This window comes from Colias croceus, chromosome 28 (assembly GCF_905220415.1).
Source record: "Colias croceus chromosome 28, ilColCroc2.1".
NCBI lineage: Eukaryota > Metazoa > Arthropoda > Insecta > Lepidoptera > Pieridae > Colias > Colias croceus.
Genome location: NC_059564.1, coordinates 1,130,446 through 1,145,450, shown reverse-complemented (window position 1 = coordinate 1,145,450; position 15,005 = coordinate 1,130,446). Strand labels below are relative to the sequence as shown.

The following is a 15,005-nucleotide window of genomic DNA, read 5'->3' as shown; positions in this document are numbered from 1 at the left end:
ATATATTATTAATGAGATAAGATGATATTATAAATGAGATAAAATATTGATTCAGTTTATAATATTAGGAGTATTAGGTATGTATGTCTTGTAAAAATTCAATATTAATGACCGTGTGCCGTCACCACAATGTGAATAAATATAAACCTTAAGTACATACTAAAATAAAAAAGAAAAAACATATTTGTACTAAAATAAATTACAACAAAAAATACACAATAAATATTTCTAAAAATTAACACTATATTATGAATGTCTATGCTTGTTGATTTAAAAAAAGACCTGCATTCGTCATGGCCAGCTGCATTTTTAATGAAAATTATAAAAAATCTTAGTTCCTTGGTTAAAACGATTATAGTATTATAGGTAACGATTGTAGTACTACACTACATGCATAGTATAAAACAAAGTCGCTTCCCGCTGTCTGTTCCTATGTATGCTTAGATCTTTAGAAACTATGCAACGGATTTTGATGCGTTTTAATAGTTCAAGAGGAAGGTTTTAGAATAAAACAAGCTTACCGCCCGCGGCTTCGCCCGCTTTGTCTAAAACCTAATAACACTGGTCTGCAAAGAAATCCTCCTTTGAATAAAAATATGATAAACATGGAGATCTCAACATGCTGAATCTAGATCTGCTTTCAGTTTTTTTGTATCACGTCAAAATTTTTTTTTATTGCTGTTTTTAAATACCTCAAAATTCTGTATTGTTTGGTAGTCTCTCTTGCAATAATGCTATTTTATTCGGTCTTTGAAATTAAAACGACTTGAATTTATAAAACTAGAACGATATCTACTGAAGACATTATTTTTACACTAATTTGTAGGGAATTTATGGGCTTCCGTAGTTCTTATCACGACTCCGCTGCGCTCAGTTCAAAGTAAAGTTTTAAGGTGAAGGTTGATGATTTTATCCTAATAATTTGGTAAAATTTTTATATTGTACTGATATATTGATGAAAATTTGTATATAATTTCAACCATAAAGCAAAATTGAATCACGTGTTATGAATTTTTAAACGACGCAACATCGAAAGCGCTAGTCTTTAGTGTGGTCTCTAGGTACTACAAATGCGGGAGCTTAGATAAGAATTAAATTATGAAATTAAGCATTTAAGCAGACTAAAGCTGTCAAAAGAGTATCTGGTGACCACTATGAAACATTTCACCAGAAGTTTGAGAGGAGATACGGAAAAGCTAACTGAAAATATAGTAAAATATAGATAATAAGTTGACAGCAAAGCTTGCTGATTTTACTTGATCGATTCGTCGCGAAACTCCTTATAAAATATTAAAAGAAGAGAAAACTACTAATTGAAACAATATAAATAATGTGTAATTATATTATCTTATAGTTTTTAATAGTTTTCTTGACATTATTTGTAATATTTAAACCTAATTATCAAAATAACGATGTATTCTTAGAACAAAAAAAGGGGTTTCTTTCAAATTAAACCACAAAAAATCTAGACGTGATACAAATTTTTTAAAACTTAATTTCTGTTCAGAAGTATCACTTCTATAATAATCTTGTGCAAAAATAAGAAGGAGCGCGAAAAAAAATTTTTTTGCAGACCAGTGTAATTTATACACTAAAACCTTCCTCATGAATCACTCTATCTATTAAAAAAATTAAAAAAATCAAAATCCGTTGCGTAGTTTTAAAGATTTAAGTATACAAAGGGATGTCCCTTGTATACTTAAATCTTTAAAATGGGATGGGACAGAGAAAGCGACTTTGTTTTGTACTATGTAGTGATTTGTTAACTTTAAAACAACGCGAGCGAAGGCGGAAAATAAGACTATATTTTACATAATAATATAATATATGCAGGTCAGTATTTAAGAGAAATTAAAAGAAATATTAGGTATTAGCTTCCGCCCGCGACTCCGTCCGCGCGGAAAAATTAAGAAAATTTAAGATTAAATTTTTTTCTACGTATTTTTCCGGGATAAAAAGTATCCTATTTTATGCCCAGGATAATAAGGTATAATTATACCAAGTTTCATCGAAATCGAACTGTTAGTTTTCACGTGATGCCTTCACATAGACAGACAGACAGACAACAATTTTTTTAATCACATATTTGGGTTTGGTATCGATCCAGTAACACCTCCTGCTTTTATTTTTTCAATATTTTCAATGTACAGAATTGACCCTTCTACAGATTTATTATATGTATCTATAATTATTGCAGTAGTAATAATAATTTATTATCTATTCCATTATCTAAAAACTGGTGTCATAAAGCGCATTACAATATTGTATTATAATATATTAATATAATGTTTAAAAAATCAATTCTCTCGGTTCAAAGATGCAATTATATACTATGTTTATTTTTTATAATATACGTGACTTATATACAATGCAAATCACAGTCTTTAATTTTATATTACTTATATATTAGTAACTATGTTGAAAAATTATGCTAAAAGTGGAAATTGCCGAAATATAACAATCTAAAACGCATATATTTTTGTATTGGCCTTCTCTTTCGCTTACACAAAAAGTCCCTATGCTAGAGCGAGACAGATATATTATTCAGAGACAATAATTGAGAACATGAGAAAATTGCATGATCTGACCATAATGTTTAATTTTGATTAACTGTATTTCTTTAATCTGGCCAAGTGGAATGAATTAAGAATTGAAAATAATAAATTAAGTTCAAATTGTTTCACACATGCATACTTAATCAGAAAATACAATATACAATACAATAGTATTTTTGTGTTTATGTAAAATATTTTTTGTATGAGTTTAACCTTCTCAATTTATAATAACTTATTCCACGTCTCAAATTAAAACATGTGAACGTAAGCTTCACCTAATAAAGTAAACTTTTTGTGTCAACCCAACTAAGTTGCAATCTATCTCGCTCTAACATGAGACTTTTCCGTGTGCTAGGAAGAGAAAGCATTATAGAAAATAACTTACTATTTAATATAATATGTATATTATATATTTGTAGATATACTTATATCGGCAAATACTGGAAAAGATGATCGGTCCCGATCTGCCCCTTACCCCATGAGGCCACAAAGCCCCTTTAAAATGCCCATTTTAATTGAGTATTTGAATAAAAAAAAAATATTGATTTTTTTCATGTATTTTAAAACTTTATTATTAATAATATTGATATTTAATGCAAAAAACTAAAAAAAAAAATGTTTTTCAATTAATTATAAGCAATTAAAAATTGATGAAATTTAAATTAAAATCACGTGACTATAAACGCGCCATGACTGGTCACCATAGATGTGACGTCAAATTGTTATAGTTGTACATACGTTTTTGTATCAACTGCACTGTGAAAACTAACATTATGACGTCACACGCGTCGCGTTATTTTTTTTATTCAAATACTCAATTTTACGAACACATTTACTTCTATTTTTTTTTTATTATTTTATCCCTCAAATAGCTTCCATATTGGTCATCCGTTTACAAACATTATACATAACATACATAAAAACAATTTAATTTGGCCAATCATTTCTCTACTAATTTTATAAATATCAACGAATAAATCGCGTAATCAACCAAAAAAAACCTTTATACATACAGTTTCTACAATTAAAAAAAAAAAAACAACAATTTTACCACTAACAATCAAACATACTATATATTCTAAAAATATTCCATCTCAAAGAAAAAAAAACCACAAAAACGAAAAAAAAATCTGTACATTTCAGTCTACCCTCAAATATTGCTATATTTTTTTTAACCCCAGTTGGGGTCATATTTGACCCACTCGTAGTTAGGCGCAAGGTATACCCTTCGACCCTTTATATAACATGTCACTATACCTCTGTATGCTGTACGGGGAATGCCACTCTGTGGAGAGAAAACATATTTATATTAATATCTAGGTATACATCTATACTAATATTATAAAGAGGAAAGGTTTGTATGTATGTATGGTTTTCACGCATAAACTACTGGTCCGATTTTGATGAAATTTGGCACAGACAATCTTTAGACCCTGAGAAAGAACATAGGCTACCTTTTATTGCGAAATATGTACCATGGGCGAAGCCGGGGCGGATCGCTAGTAATACAATAAAATCGTAGGAAAGTCAAAACTGTCTATTGAATATTCTTTTAAAAAATACTTAGGGCGTGATCTACAATAGATACAGAAGCCAAAAGTATAGTTTTTAGAATTTTTGTCTGTATGTATGTCCGGGCTATTGTCAAAAATTACTGCATGGATTTACTTCAAATTTGGTACAGAGATACCTTGAGACCTGAGGAAGGACATAGGATAGGTTTTATCCCGGAAATTCCACGGGAACGGGAAACACGGGCGAACTTTCGCGCGACTTTTTTTTGACTACGTGGGCGAAGCCGCTGGCGGAAAGCTAAATCTACATACATATAAAAATGCGTGTGCCGAGCTCACGTGTCACAAGTGAAACTTCTTTGGTAAGTTTATACAAAAATCATCGCCTTACTCCAAGACGTTACGGTACTGCCATGACGCGACCTTGCAATTTTACGCTCAACGCGCCTAAAGAAGTTTCACTTTAAAAATTAAAATATACTCACTCTAAAATCATCCATCAATCCCAATTTTTTAGCGGCTTTTTGATAAGTTTTCGCGTTAGAATAACCGACTCTGACCGGCCCAGTACCAATCCCTGTGATCACATCTTCGGCTGTTGATTCCGGAAGAGAATACACTAGCGACGTTAGATTGTCGTCGTATATGTCCTGGAAAAACAAAAAAAATATATTTTTATAAAAGAACTAGCTTTCTCCCGCGTTTTCAAAGAAAAACCCGCATAGCTCCCGTTCCCGTGAGATTTCCGGGATAGAAACTATCCTATGTGTTAATCCAAGGTACCCTCTAATTATATATGTGTGTTAAATTTCGTTGTAATCGGTTCAGTAGTATTCGCGTGAAACAGTAACAAACATACATACTACACATACACATACAATATACATCCATCCTCACAAAATAATAAAAATAGGATTATTCTGCTTTCAAATTGTCAGAATTCGGTCAAATAAATAAAAGGTTTATCAAAATCGGTTTAGTTGTTACCACAGAACTTTCTACTGAGTGAAAAAAAAATATATAGAATTAAGAACTTGCTCATTTTTTTACAAAAAACTACATAAGTATAGATTTTATACTGAGCAAAGATGGAGATTTATTTTAGAACATAGCGAAATATTTTTTTTAATCGGTGCAGTAATTCCTGAGATTAGTGCGGTCAAACAAACAAATATGTGTTTACCTTTATTAAATACGTGAGATTTAGTTTAGTGAATTCAACAAACTCCATATTCAACTGCATGTATCTTAGATGTAAGTCAAAAAATAGCCCCTTGCTTACTCCCACCTGTAAAAAAAAGACAAATTTAAAGTAGATTAGTTAGCAAGAAAGGGATATTTATAAACTAGCTTACCGCTCGCGGCTTCGCCCGCTTTTTCTTAAAACCGAATAAATTATATACCTTCCTCTTGAATCACTCTATCTATAAAAAAACCGCATCAAAATCCGTCGCGTAGTTTTAAAGATTTAAGCATACAAAGGGACATAGGGAGTAGGGACAGAGAAAGCGACTTTGTTTTATACTATGTAGTGATGACAAACTGTAAATAAAAAGAATCATGTCTATTTTAACAAAAATTACATTATGTTCAGTGGTAAACGAGTTGAAACGAGTTGATATTTTTTCGACTAGAAATAAAAAAAAACGAAAATTTTTTTAGTTTCAGACTAGTCTTTCAGTCGAATGCACTATAAAACTAAATTAGTTCAAAAACTCAAATTTATATGAAGTTATAAGTATCTATCTTAAAACGCAAATCTAATAATATATATACATAATCACACTTAATATAATCTTTGATAGTTTGACACGTGACACGACTTTTATTTCTGTCAAACATGACTTCAACGAAAGTCACGCAATTAATTACCTTTCCGAACGAATACGTTCTCGACACTTCGGGTCGTATGCACGCTCTACCCTGAGTGTTCTGTGGATCTCGTAGCCAATCGTCGAAAAATCTAGAAAAAAGGTACATTTATTGATATGGAAAATATTAATAAAAAAATAATATTCATAAATCATTTCAATGCTAATTTGTTATCGAAAGTATAATTTTTAAAATGTATAAAATGAAATAAGAAATCACATGTTTCTACTTTCTCATCCAATTATGTTCTTTTTCATCGTTTTTAATTATACCTTCTTCACCTAGATGTAACCGACCGGCGACCTAGTGTGTAACCGACTTCATTTGTATGTACTTGATTTTTTCCGACTTAAAACGGACAGATTTAATTCAAACTTTGTACACTTTTCAAGGATGACAATACAATAATTTTTTTAAATTTTTTTAAATGTATAACACATTAAAAAAAATCTATATAAGCTATAGATACAAAAACAACTTATTTTCTAGTTTCTAAAGCTATACTTACGCTTCCGGCCACTTAGCCTCCAGCATATCCCAAGTATCACTCCTCAGAACCCATCCCAACCCTGGAAAGAAGTCCGTCCTGTGCAATAGTTCGGGTCGAGAGAGATCTATCAGTTCCTTCTTGCCGTTGTCGTTCCACGCTGAAATGCACCTGGATGACGGGGGGTAAAGTTAAAGTGACGGGAGGTAAAGTGACGGGAATTAAAGTGACGCGAGTTAAAGTGGCGGGAGTTAAAGTTAAAGTCAAAATTATTTCGATTTAGGGAATAGACTTATAGGGAAACTTTAAATGTACATAGTTTAAAATAACGAATGGCAAAAGTTACGGCAGGTAAAGTGATGCGAGTTAAAATGACGGGAATTAAAGTGACGGGAGGTAGAGTGACGGGAGGTAAAGTGACGGGAGTGACGGGAGGTAAAGTGACGTAAGTGAAAATGACGGAAGTTAAAGTGACGGGAGTTAATGTGGCAGGAGGTAAAGAGACGGGAGTGAAAGTGACGGAAGTTAAAATGACGTAAGTTAAAATGACGGAAGTTAAAGTGACGGGAGGTAATGTGGCAGGAGGTAAAGTGATGGGAGTGAAATTGACGGAAGTTAAAGTGACGGGAGGTAAAATGACGCAAGTTAATGTGACGGGAGTTAATGTGGCGGGAGGTAAAATGACGGGAATTAAAGTGACGGGAGTTTAAGTTAAAGTGAATGTTAAAGTCAAAATTATTTCGATTTAGGGAATAGATACTAATAGGGAAACTTTAAATGTAGTTTAAAATAACGAATGGCAAAAGTGACGGGAGGTAAAGTGACGTAAGTTAAAGTGACGGTAATTAAAGTGACGGGAATTAAAGTGACGCGATTTAAAGTGGCGGGAGTTAAAGTTAAAGTGAATGTTAAAGTCAAAATTATTTCGATTTAGGGAATAGATACTTATAGAGAAACTTTAAATATAGTTTAAAATAACGAATGGCAAAAGTGACGGGAGGTAAAGTGACGTAAGTTAAAATGACGGAAGTTAAAGTGACGGGAGTTAATGTGGCGGGAGGTAAAGTGACGGGAGTGACAGTGACGGAAGATAAGTGACGGGAGTTAATGTGGCGGGAGGTAAAATGACGGGAATTAAAGTGACGGGAGGTAGTGACGGGAGGTAAAGTGACGTAAGTTAAAATGACGGAAGTTAAAGTGACGGGAGTTAATGTGGCGGGAGGTAAAGTGACGGGAGTGAAAGTGACGGAAGTTAAAGTGACGGGAGGTAAAATGATGCAAGTTAAAGTGACGGGAGTTAATGTGGCGGGAGGTAAAATGACGGGAATTAAAGTGACGGGAGGTAGTGACGCGAGTTAAAGTGGCGGGAGTTAAAGTTTAAGTGAATGTTAAAGTCAAAATTATTTCAATTTAGGGAATAGATAGGGAAACTTTAAATGTAGTTTAAAATAACGAATGGCAAAAGAGACGGGAGGTAAAGTGACGTAAGTTAAAGTGACGGGAGGTAAAGTGACGGGAGGTAAAGTGACGGGAGGTAAAGTGACGGGAGGTAAAGTGACGGGAGGCAAAATGACGGGAATTAAAGTGACAGGAGGTAAAATGACGGGAATTAAAGTGGCGGGAGGTAGTGACGCGAGTTAAAGTGGCGGGAGTTAAAGTTAAAGTGAATGTTAAAGTCAAAATTATTTCGATTTAGGGAATAGATACTTATAGGGAAACTTTAAATTTAGTTTAAAATAACGAATGGCAAAAGTGACGGGAGGTAAAGTGACGGGAGTTAATGTGGCGGGGGATAAAATGACGGGAGGTAGAGTGGCGGGAGGTAAATTGACGGGAGGTAAAATGACGCAAGTTAAAGTGACGGGAGTTAATGTGGCGGGAGGTAAAATGACGGGAATTAAAGTGACGGGAGTTAAAGTGACGGGAGTTAAAGTTAAAGTGAATGTTAAAGTCAAAATTATTTTGATTTAGGGAATAGATACTTATAGGGAAACTATAATGTAGTTTAAAATAACGAATGGCAAAAGTGACGGGAGGTAAAGTGACGTAAGTTAAAATGACGGAAGTTAAAGTGACGGGAGTTAATGTGGCGGGAGGTAAAGTGACGGGAGTTAATGTGGTGGGAGGTAAAGAGACGGGTGTGAAAGTGACGGAAGTTAAAGTGACGGGAGCTAAAATGACGCAAGTTAGTGACGGGAGTTAATGTGGCGGGAGGTAAAATGACGGGAATTAAAGTGACGGGAGATAGTGACGCGAGTTAAAGTGGCGGGAGTTAAAGTAAAAGTGAATGTTAAAGTCAAAATTATTTCGATTTAGGGAATAGATACTAATAGGGAAACTTTAAATGTAGTTTAAAATAACGAATGGCAAAAGTGACGGGAGGTAAAGTGACGCGAGTTAAAGTGACGGGAGTTAATGTGGCGGGAGATAAAATGACGGGAATTAAAGTGACGGGAGGTAGAGTGACGGGAGGTAAAATGACGGGAATTAAAGTGACGGGAGTTAATGTGGCGGGAGGTAAAGTTAAAGTGAATGTTAAAGTCAAAATTATTTCGATTTAGGGAAAAGATACTTATAGGGAAACTTTAAATGTAGTTTAAAATAACGAATGGCAAAAGTGACGGGAGGTAAAGTAACGCGAGTTAAAGTGACGCGAGTGAAAGTGAAGGAAGTTAAAGTGACGCGAGTGAAAGTGAAGGAAGTTAAAGTGACGGGAGTTAAAGTTAAAGTGGAACTAACTTACCATATACTAGGGTCTTTGAGCAACAACGGGTATGTCCCTTGAAAATATTCAAAGAAGTCTGGAGAAATATCTAAGTCATCTGTAAAACAAAATGTAAAAAAAATGAAAAAGATATAAAATGATTATCAACTTTGGACTGTATTACACTGCAACAGAGTTCATTATATATTGCTAAGTGAATAAATAATAATATGAAAAAGCCATAGATAAGTAAAATAGGTAATTAGTATGGATATTAGCTTTTACACATGGTTTTGTCCATAATATTTATAGGTCTATTATCTATCCGAATTCCGAATATAAAATTGTAGCCAAAAATGTATTTTGTACATGAATATTAGCAATGAACTTACAATTTGTTTAAAAATAAAATGTGAACAAAAAAATTATGTTAAATACTTAGGTAATAAAATCTATAGAGGATTTGACACAATTTACAATATCAGATAAATTCCATTTCTTTTACAAAATTCGTAAAAAAATCTACGAAAAATTATTATTTTTTAAACTTACCTTCCACGATAATCACAGCCTCGTGCCCCAAACTTCTGAATATATAATTCAACGCGAACTTATAGTGCCTCGCTATTTTATAGTACCCTTTGAATTTAACTTTGGCGCGTGCCAAGGGTATCTCTGAAAGGTCTGGTTGTTTCACTACAGATATTGTCGGATCCGAATCTGTGTATTTCTTTATCACTTGGTAGGTTGCGTTGTGACCGCAGTCCTGTGAATAAATAATAAATAAAAACAATGTATGAGTAAGAATTATTGTTTTAAGTGTTATTTCAAAGTTAGTGTTTAAATGTGGAATTTTTTTTTTGCAAAATCTGACTTCTCTGAGATCGGGAGTTGCCACTTAAGAAAAAGAAGAATAAGAACTTGTTTTTTTTCAGAAACAAAAATTGAACGACACATTTTTCTATTTTTCCGCGACTGATTAAAAAACACACACGAAAGTGGAATCTGGTTTTTTTTTTTCTTAAAAAATACAATAAGTAAATATATATATATATATATGTAATAATCAGTTAAATTTATACATATCTACTGTAGGAAGTAAAGTGTAAAGTGTGTGATTTGTGAAAGAGAAACAAACGTCCATCAATTTTTTTATATTAGACTATTGTAATAAATATAAATTTATACATACCTGACTAACTATAATAGGGAATGTCTCCTTATTAGGTCTGAACTTGACTAGATTATCCAAACACCTCTTGACTGTTATTCTATCGCATGCTATTACTAAAACTGGCAGGATTGGATTAATTATACCTGTAACAAAATATTATGTATAGATTATCTATTCTAATATTATAAAGAGGAAAGGTTTGTATGTATGTATGGTTTTCACACATATAACTACTGAACCGATTATAATGAAATTTAGGCACACATATAGAGGGTAACTTGGATTGACACATAGGATAGGTTTTATCCCGGAAATACCACGGGAACGGGAACTATGCGGGTTTTCGTTTGAAAACGCGGACGAAAAGCTAGTATTAACTATTAAGTATTAGAAGTCCGCTCCGGCTTCGTCTGTGGTACATTATAACATAAGTATACTCTATAGTCTATAGCATTCACGTACATACCTAACGGTGAAATAATTTTAAAATCGATGCAGCACTACTGAAATTAGCGCGAATAACTTTTATTTACATTTAGACTTTAGAGCAACACTTTTTGCTTATTTTCGTCATTTTTTTAATTATTTCGACATTAGAGTAATGATTATAAAATAATTTTCAATTAAAAACCCAAGATGCTTTAAAATTAAGACTTAAGATGTATACAGTTTATAAAATACATATTTGCAAGTTTCTTGGAAGGAATTCTGAATATCAACTTCCTTTCTTTGTTCAGAATGGATAATATTTGTTTATATATTCATGCTTCAGTCTATTGTCTATTATCTAATTTCTAGGGCATAAACTATTGCCTAACCAAGCTGCTTAGGGTGATTTTCCACCAATAATATGCGAACATGTGTAGCGAGGAATGTGTTTGTAAATATCTAATAGTATCGCTTCAATCTTCAAACTAAATGAAGCGATATGATTGGTTATTATAAACACATTCCTCGCTACACAGCGCATATTATTTGTGGAAATGCACCCTTATTCTATATGAATGTATATATAAAACAGTTTATTCCTAAATATTATACATAACTAATTTTATTATACATACCACATGAGTCAGCTAGTCTATTCAGTAAAAAAAAAGTTAATAATCTATTCAGACTTATTAATAACTATAGCCTTTAGAAAGAATTTTTCAAATCAGACCAGTACCTCCGGAGATTAGCGCGTTCAAACAAACAAACTCTTCAGCTTTATAATATTAGTATAGATAATTTGTTTATTATTCATATTATGTCCCGTCTTAAATAGAGATAATATTAAATTTAGGGCAGCTTATTGATTATCATAGAAATGTGTGTGTAATTTAATAGTTGGTCTGCGGCCAAAACTGCTGTATCATATTTTGATAAGCCTCATAGTAATTATCCATGTGTTAGATTTATGTACTTATTAATGATCAATAACAACATTATTTAATGATTTGGGATTGAGTTCGATATTTTTGGGCTTTGGCATTCAAATGTAAAGAATATAAAAAATTCAAACATGAGGCAGATTCCAACCCGCATCCTTTCATGCCAATCTGGGGTGGAAGCCAGACCAATTCAGCACCTGTGATTTGGAATTGTAATTGTATATTTCTTTGTAACTAGCTTATTTACTAAATTATTCAAAAATTTTACCAGTTAAGAGTCTGCTCTCAAAAATAATACTTTATCATGATTTTTACCAACTTCAAAAAAAGAGGTTACCTTTTTTTTTCATTGCTCCTATTGGTTGTAACCAATTGCCTTGATAAAATAAATGATTTATCAAATTTACTTTTTCAAATAAAACCTGTAGTTTCCACGAGTTCACACAAACATACAGTTCATTTTTATATTACAATAGACAATAGATATAATTCACATGCATAATTGGTTTTGATAAATGAAACTGGTAGAATAGGAAAGGCCATGGCTTTTCATGGTTATGTTTAATATTTTAAACAATGTTATCTATGTATGTCTAATAAGTTGAATAAATTCGTGTGTACGCCATTATAACAGTGATAATAAATTAGTGTGAACACAGGCTCCTGAAAAACAGTTTATAACTATATTAGGAGCCTGGGTCATTAAATTTTTGTAACTTAAAATGGTGCAAATAAATGATTTATTTATTTATTTATTTAGTTTTAATTAAAAGTGTTGAAATAACATGTGTCTATAGTTTTAATGTTAACAGTATGAGGAAGTTAGTTTTAAAAAGTAATTTATTTCGGAAATTATTTACCTCTATAGATAAATTACATTACATTCCTACAGGCTATATTAAATAATATTATAAGTTCAAGTACAAGTCGCGTCAAGTAAAAAGAACGCTGACAGATATAATATGTACGCTAATTAAAGGATTTGTAGATGTGTGAAGGTAATTCATATCTATTCACTACTGGATTAAAATATAGGTACTTACTCTGTGTTTCTAAGTTATTACTGTACAATTCCTTGGTTTTCTCATTCTGTTCACTTCTTATTAAATGCTGTTTAACTTTTTCTAACAACACACTACTGTCACTCAGTTCAACATCGAGTTTTGACTGTAAACTATCTAACTTTTTCTCCAAGTCCATGAAATTGTTTCGGCTATACGAATTCGTGATTACGAAAAATGATAAATACGTGTATATAAACCATGCACCAGTCAGAGAGACGCCTATTATCATGAATCTACGCAAATTTACACGCATTTTGGCCACGTTTTGGGTCTAATTGGAACACCGCTATACCATTTCTACGTCTGTCGTTAGCTATGTGCAAATACGATGTGGTTAATGTAAAGTATCAACATTGCAACAGTTGATACCGAGAAACCGAAACTGTTACATTTTGCACAGCGAAAACATCACGTATGAATCGATAACAGTTCCACCCTAAACATGAATGTTGAAAAGTAAATTAAGCAAACTGATAAAAAGTATAAACAGTTTTAGAATTCTCTATAATAATAATCACAACAATCAATGGTGTCACAACTCACAAGTCACAACTCAAAAATTACACGCCGTCAACATTTGGATCGGGAAATTAGGTATTGACAGTTGACATTGACGAATGAGAATTAGTTTTGTTCTGCAGAGCGCACACAAAAATATCACTATACACAATTTTTCTATTCTGTTTTTTAGAATTCCATATTTCATAACCATGTAAAAATAATGATAATCACATAATAATAATATGTAGGTAATACTTTTATCTTATACTCGTGCCTGCTATTGTGATAACTGATAATGGATTGCCGGCCACTTGCCGGCTACGATTACCTACCAAAATCTTGCTATAAATCAAGTTTACTAGTGATTATATAGATATTATGCAAAGCAGTGTAAAAAATTATTTTTGTTCGATATTAAACAATTTAATTATACATAAATTAAAAGGAAAAAATATCATTACCTATATTCACTAGCCAGAACTTATTTAACTTGAGAGTGATCTCCCCTAGGCGACTTGTATATAATACGTAGTATATTATTATTAGTCTGTGAGGCGACCCATTCATTGTCTTAGGCCGCGTTTCCACCTGCAAGAAAACTTCCGCGAGAAATGTCCGACAGTCTGTCTGACTGCAAGCCTACTTGCAGGTGGAAACGCGGAATTAGACATGCAAGTTGCTGTCGGACAGACTGTCGGAAATTTCTCGCGGAAGTTTTCTTGCAGGTGGACAGGCATTTATTGTATTGTGTTTTACAGCTGAAGGTTCAATAACTTATTCGGAAATTAATATTCGCTTCACTTGTAAATTTAACTAAAAGTAAGTAAATACATAATAATTAATTACCTACGAATATTTTCATACGACGAACAAGACATTTGAAACTTATACATTTTGGTAAATTATTATTTACAGACAAATAATTCCTCAAACGTAATTTATACCAAAAAATAAACCAGATTTAGGAGGCCGATTTGCTATAACATTTTTGTATAAAACCTATGACTTCAAAAAATGTGGAACGCTTCACGATTTTGCGTGTCATCCTTGCGCAGGGGCCATGCTAATCTTCTCTGTATCGTTCCAATTTTAGTATATGTACTGCCGAAGCGAGTACACTTATTAAAGTTGAACATTAGTATATATACTCATTGACTCAAAAAATATCAACAGCGCGATTCAGAATAATTTTCGAAAATATATTTTACATTGATGAATGTTATAATAATTAGTTTTATATTTTATTTTAAATATTTTACAATAATTTTTTTATCATTATAACATTAAATTTATCTGTAAATATAATTTTTAAAGGAAAATATTTTTAAGCTGCCATCTATTGAGTGTTTGCAACATTACGTCATACGTGCTCTCTGTATAATGCGATGAACACGCGATGAATAATACGGTTTCTCATAAAAAAGAATAGAGGGCGCTTTAGAAGTATTTTTAGAATGCTCTAAGATTTTTGCTTTACGATAAAAATAAGTTGTGTTTGTGTAATAATTAATAATTATTGTAAGATGAAAAAAATACGTGTCAGATTGCGTTGGAAATGGTAAATCATAAAATGTTATTTGCTGGACAATGTGTCTGCGATTTAAAATAAATAAAAACTTCTGAAATTTGTAAGTGTAGGTACCTAGGTAGATACAATTTAGTGCTTCGTTAGGTAGGTACGTTAAATTTTATTATTTATTTATCATCAATTTACGTAGGTATTTAATAGGCACTTTTTATTTTTTTTTAAACTACACTACA

The 15,005-nt window shown here is 32.2% G+C and overlaps 1 protein-coding gene and 1 non-coding gene across 3 annotated transcripts; both read right to left on the bottom strand.

The window, feature by feature from the left end:
* Positions 1–3,358: 3,358 nt before the first annotated feature.
* LOC123704098 (alpha-1,3-mannosyl-glycoprotein 2-beta-N-acetylglucosaminyltransferase) lies at positions 3,359–13,277 on the bottom strand. 2 transcript variants are annotated; one of them, XM_045652367.1, is made up of 10 exons: positions 13,133–13,277; positions 12,723–12,908; positions 10,325–10,449; positions 9,685–9,898; positions 9,172–9,250; positions 6,450–6,599; positions 5,942–6,032; positions 5,253–5,357; positions 4,555–4,719; positions 3,359–3,840 (listed from the first exon to the last, which is right to left on the bottom strand). In XM_045652367.1, exons 2-10 carry the CDS (start codon positions 12,877–12,879, stop codon positions 3,727–3,729), a joined length of 1,200 nt encoding a protein of 399 aa, XP_045508323.1. In that variant the 5' UTR covers positions 12,880–12,908; positions 13,133–13,277; the 3' UTR covers positions 3,359–3,726. The 2 variants fall into 2 exon arrangements, with proteins under 2 accessions (XP_045508323.1, XP_045508322.1); XM_045652366.1 differs by having other exon boundaries at positions 12,723–13,277.
* A 977-nt stretch (positions 13,278–14,254) lies between these two features.
* LOC123704233 lies at positions 14,255–14,361 on the bottom strand. Its single transcript, XR_006753104.1, has one exon. It is a non-coding gene; the product is annotated as a U6 spliceosomal RNA (small nuclear RNA).
* Positions 14,362–15,005: the final 644 nt, after the last annotated feature.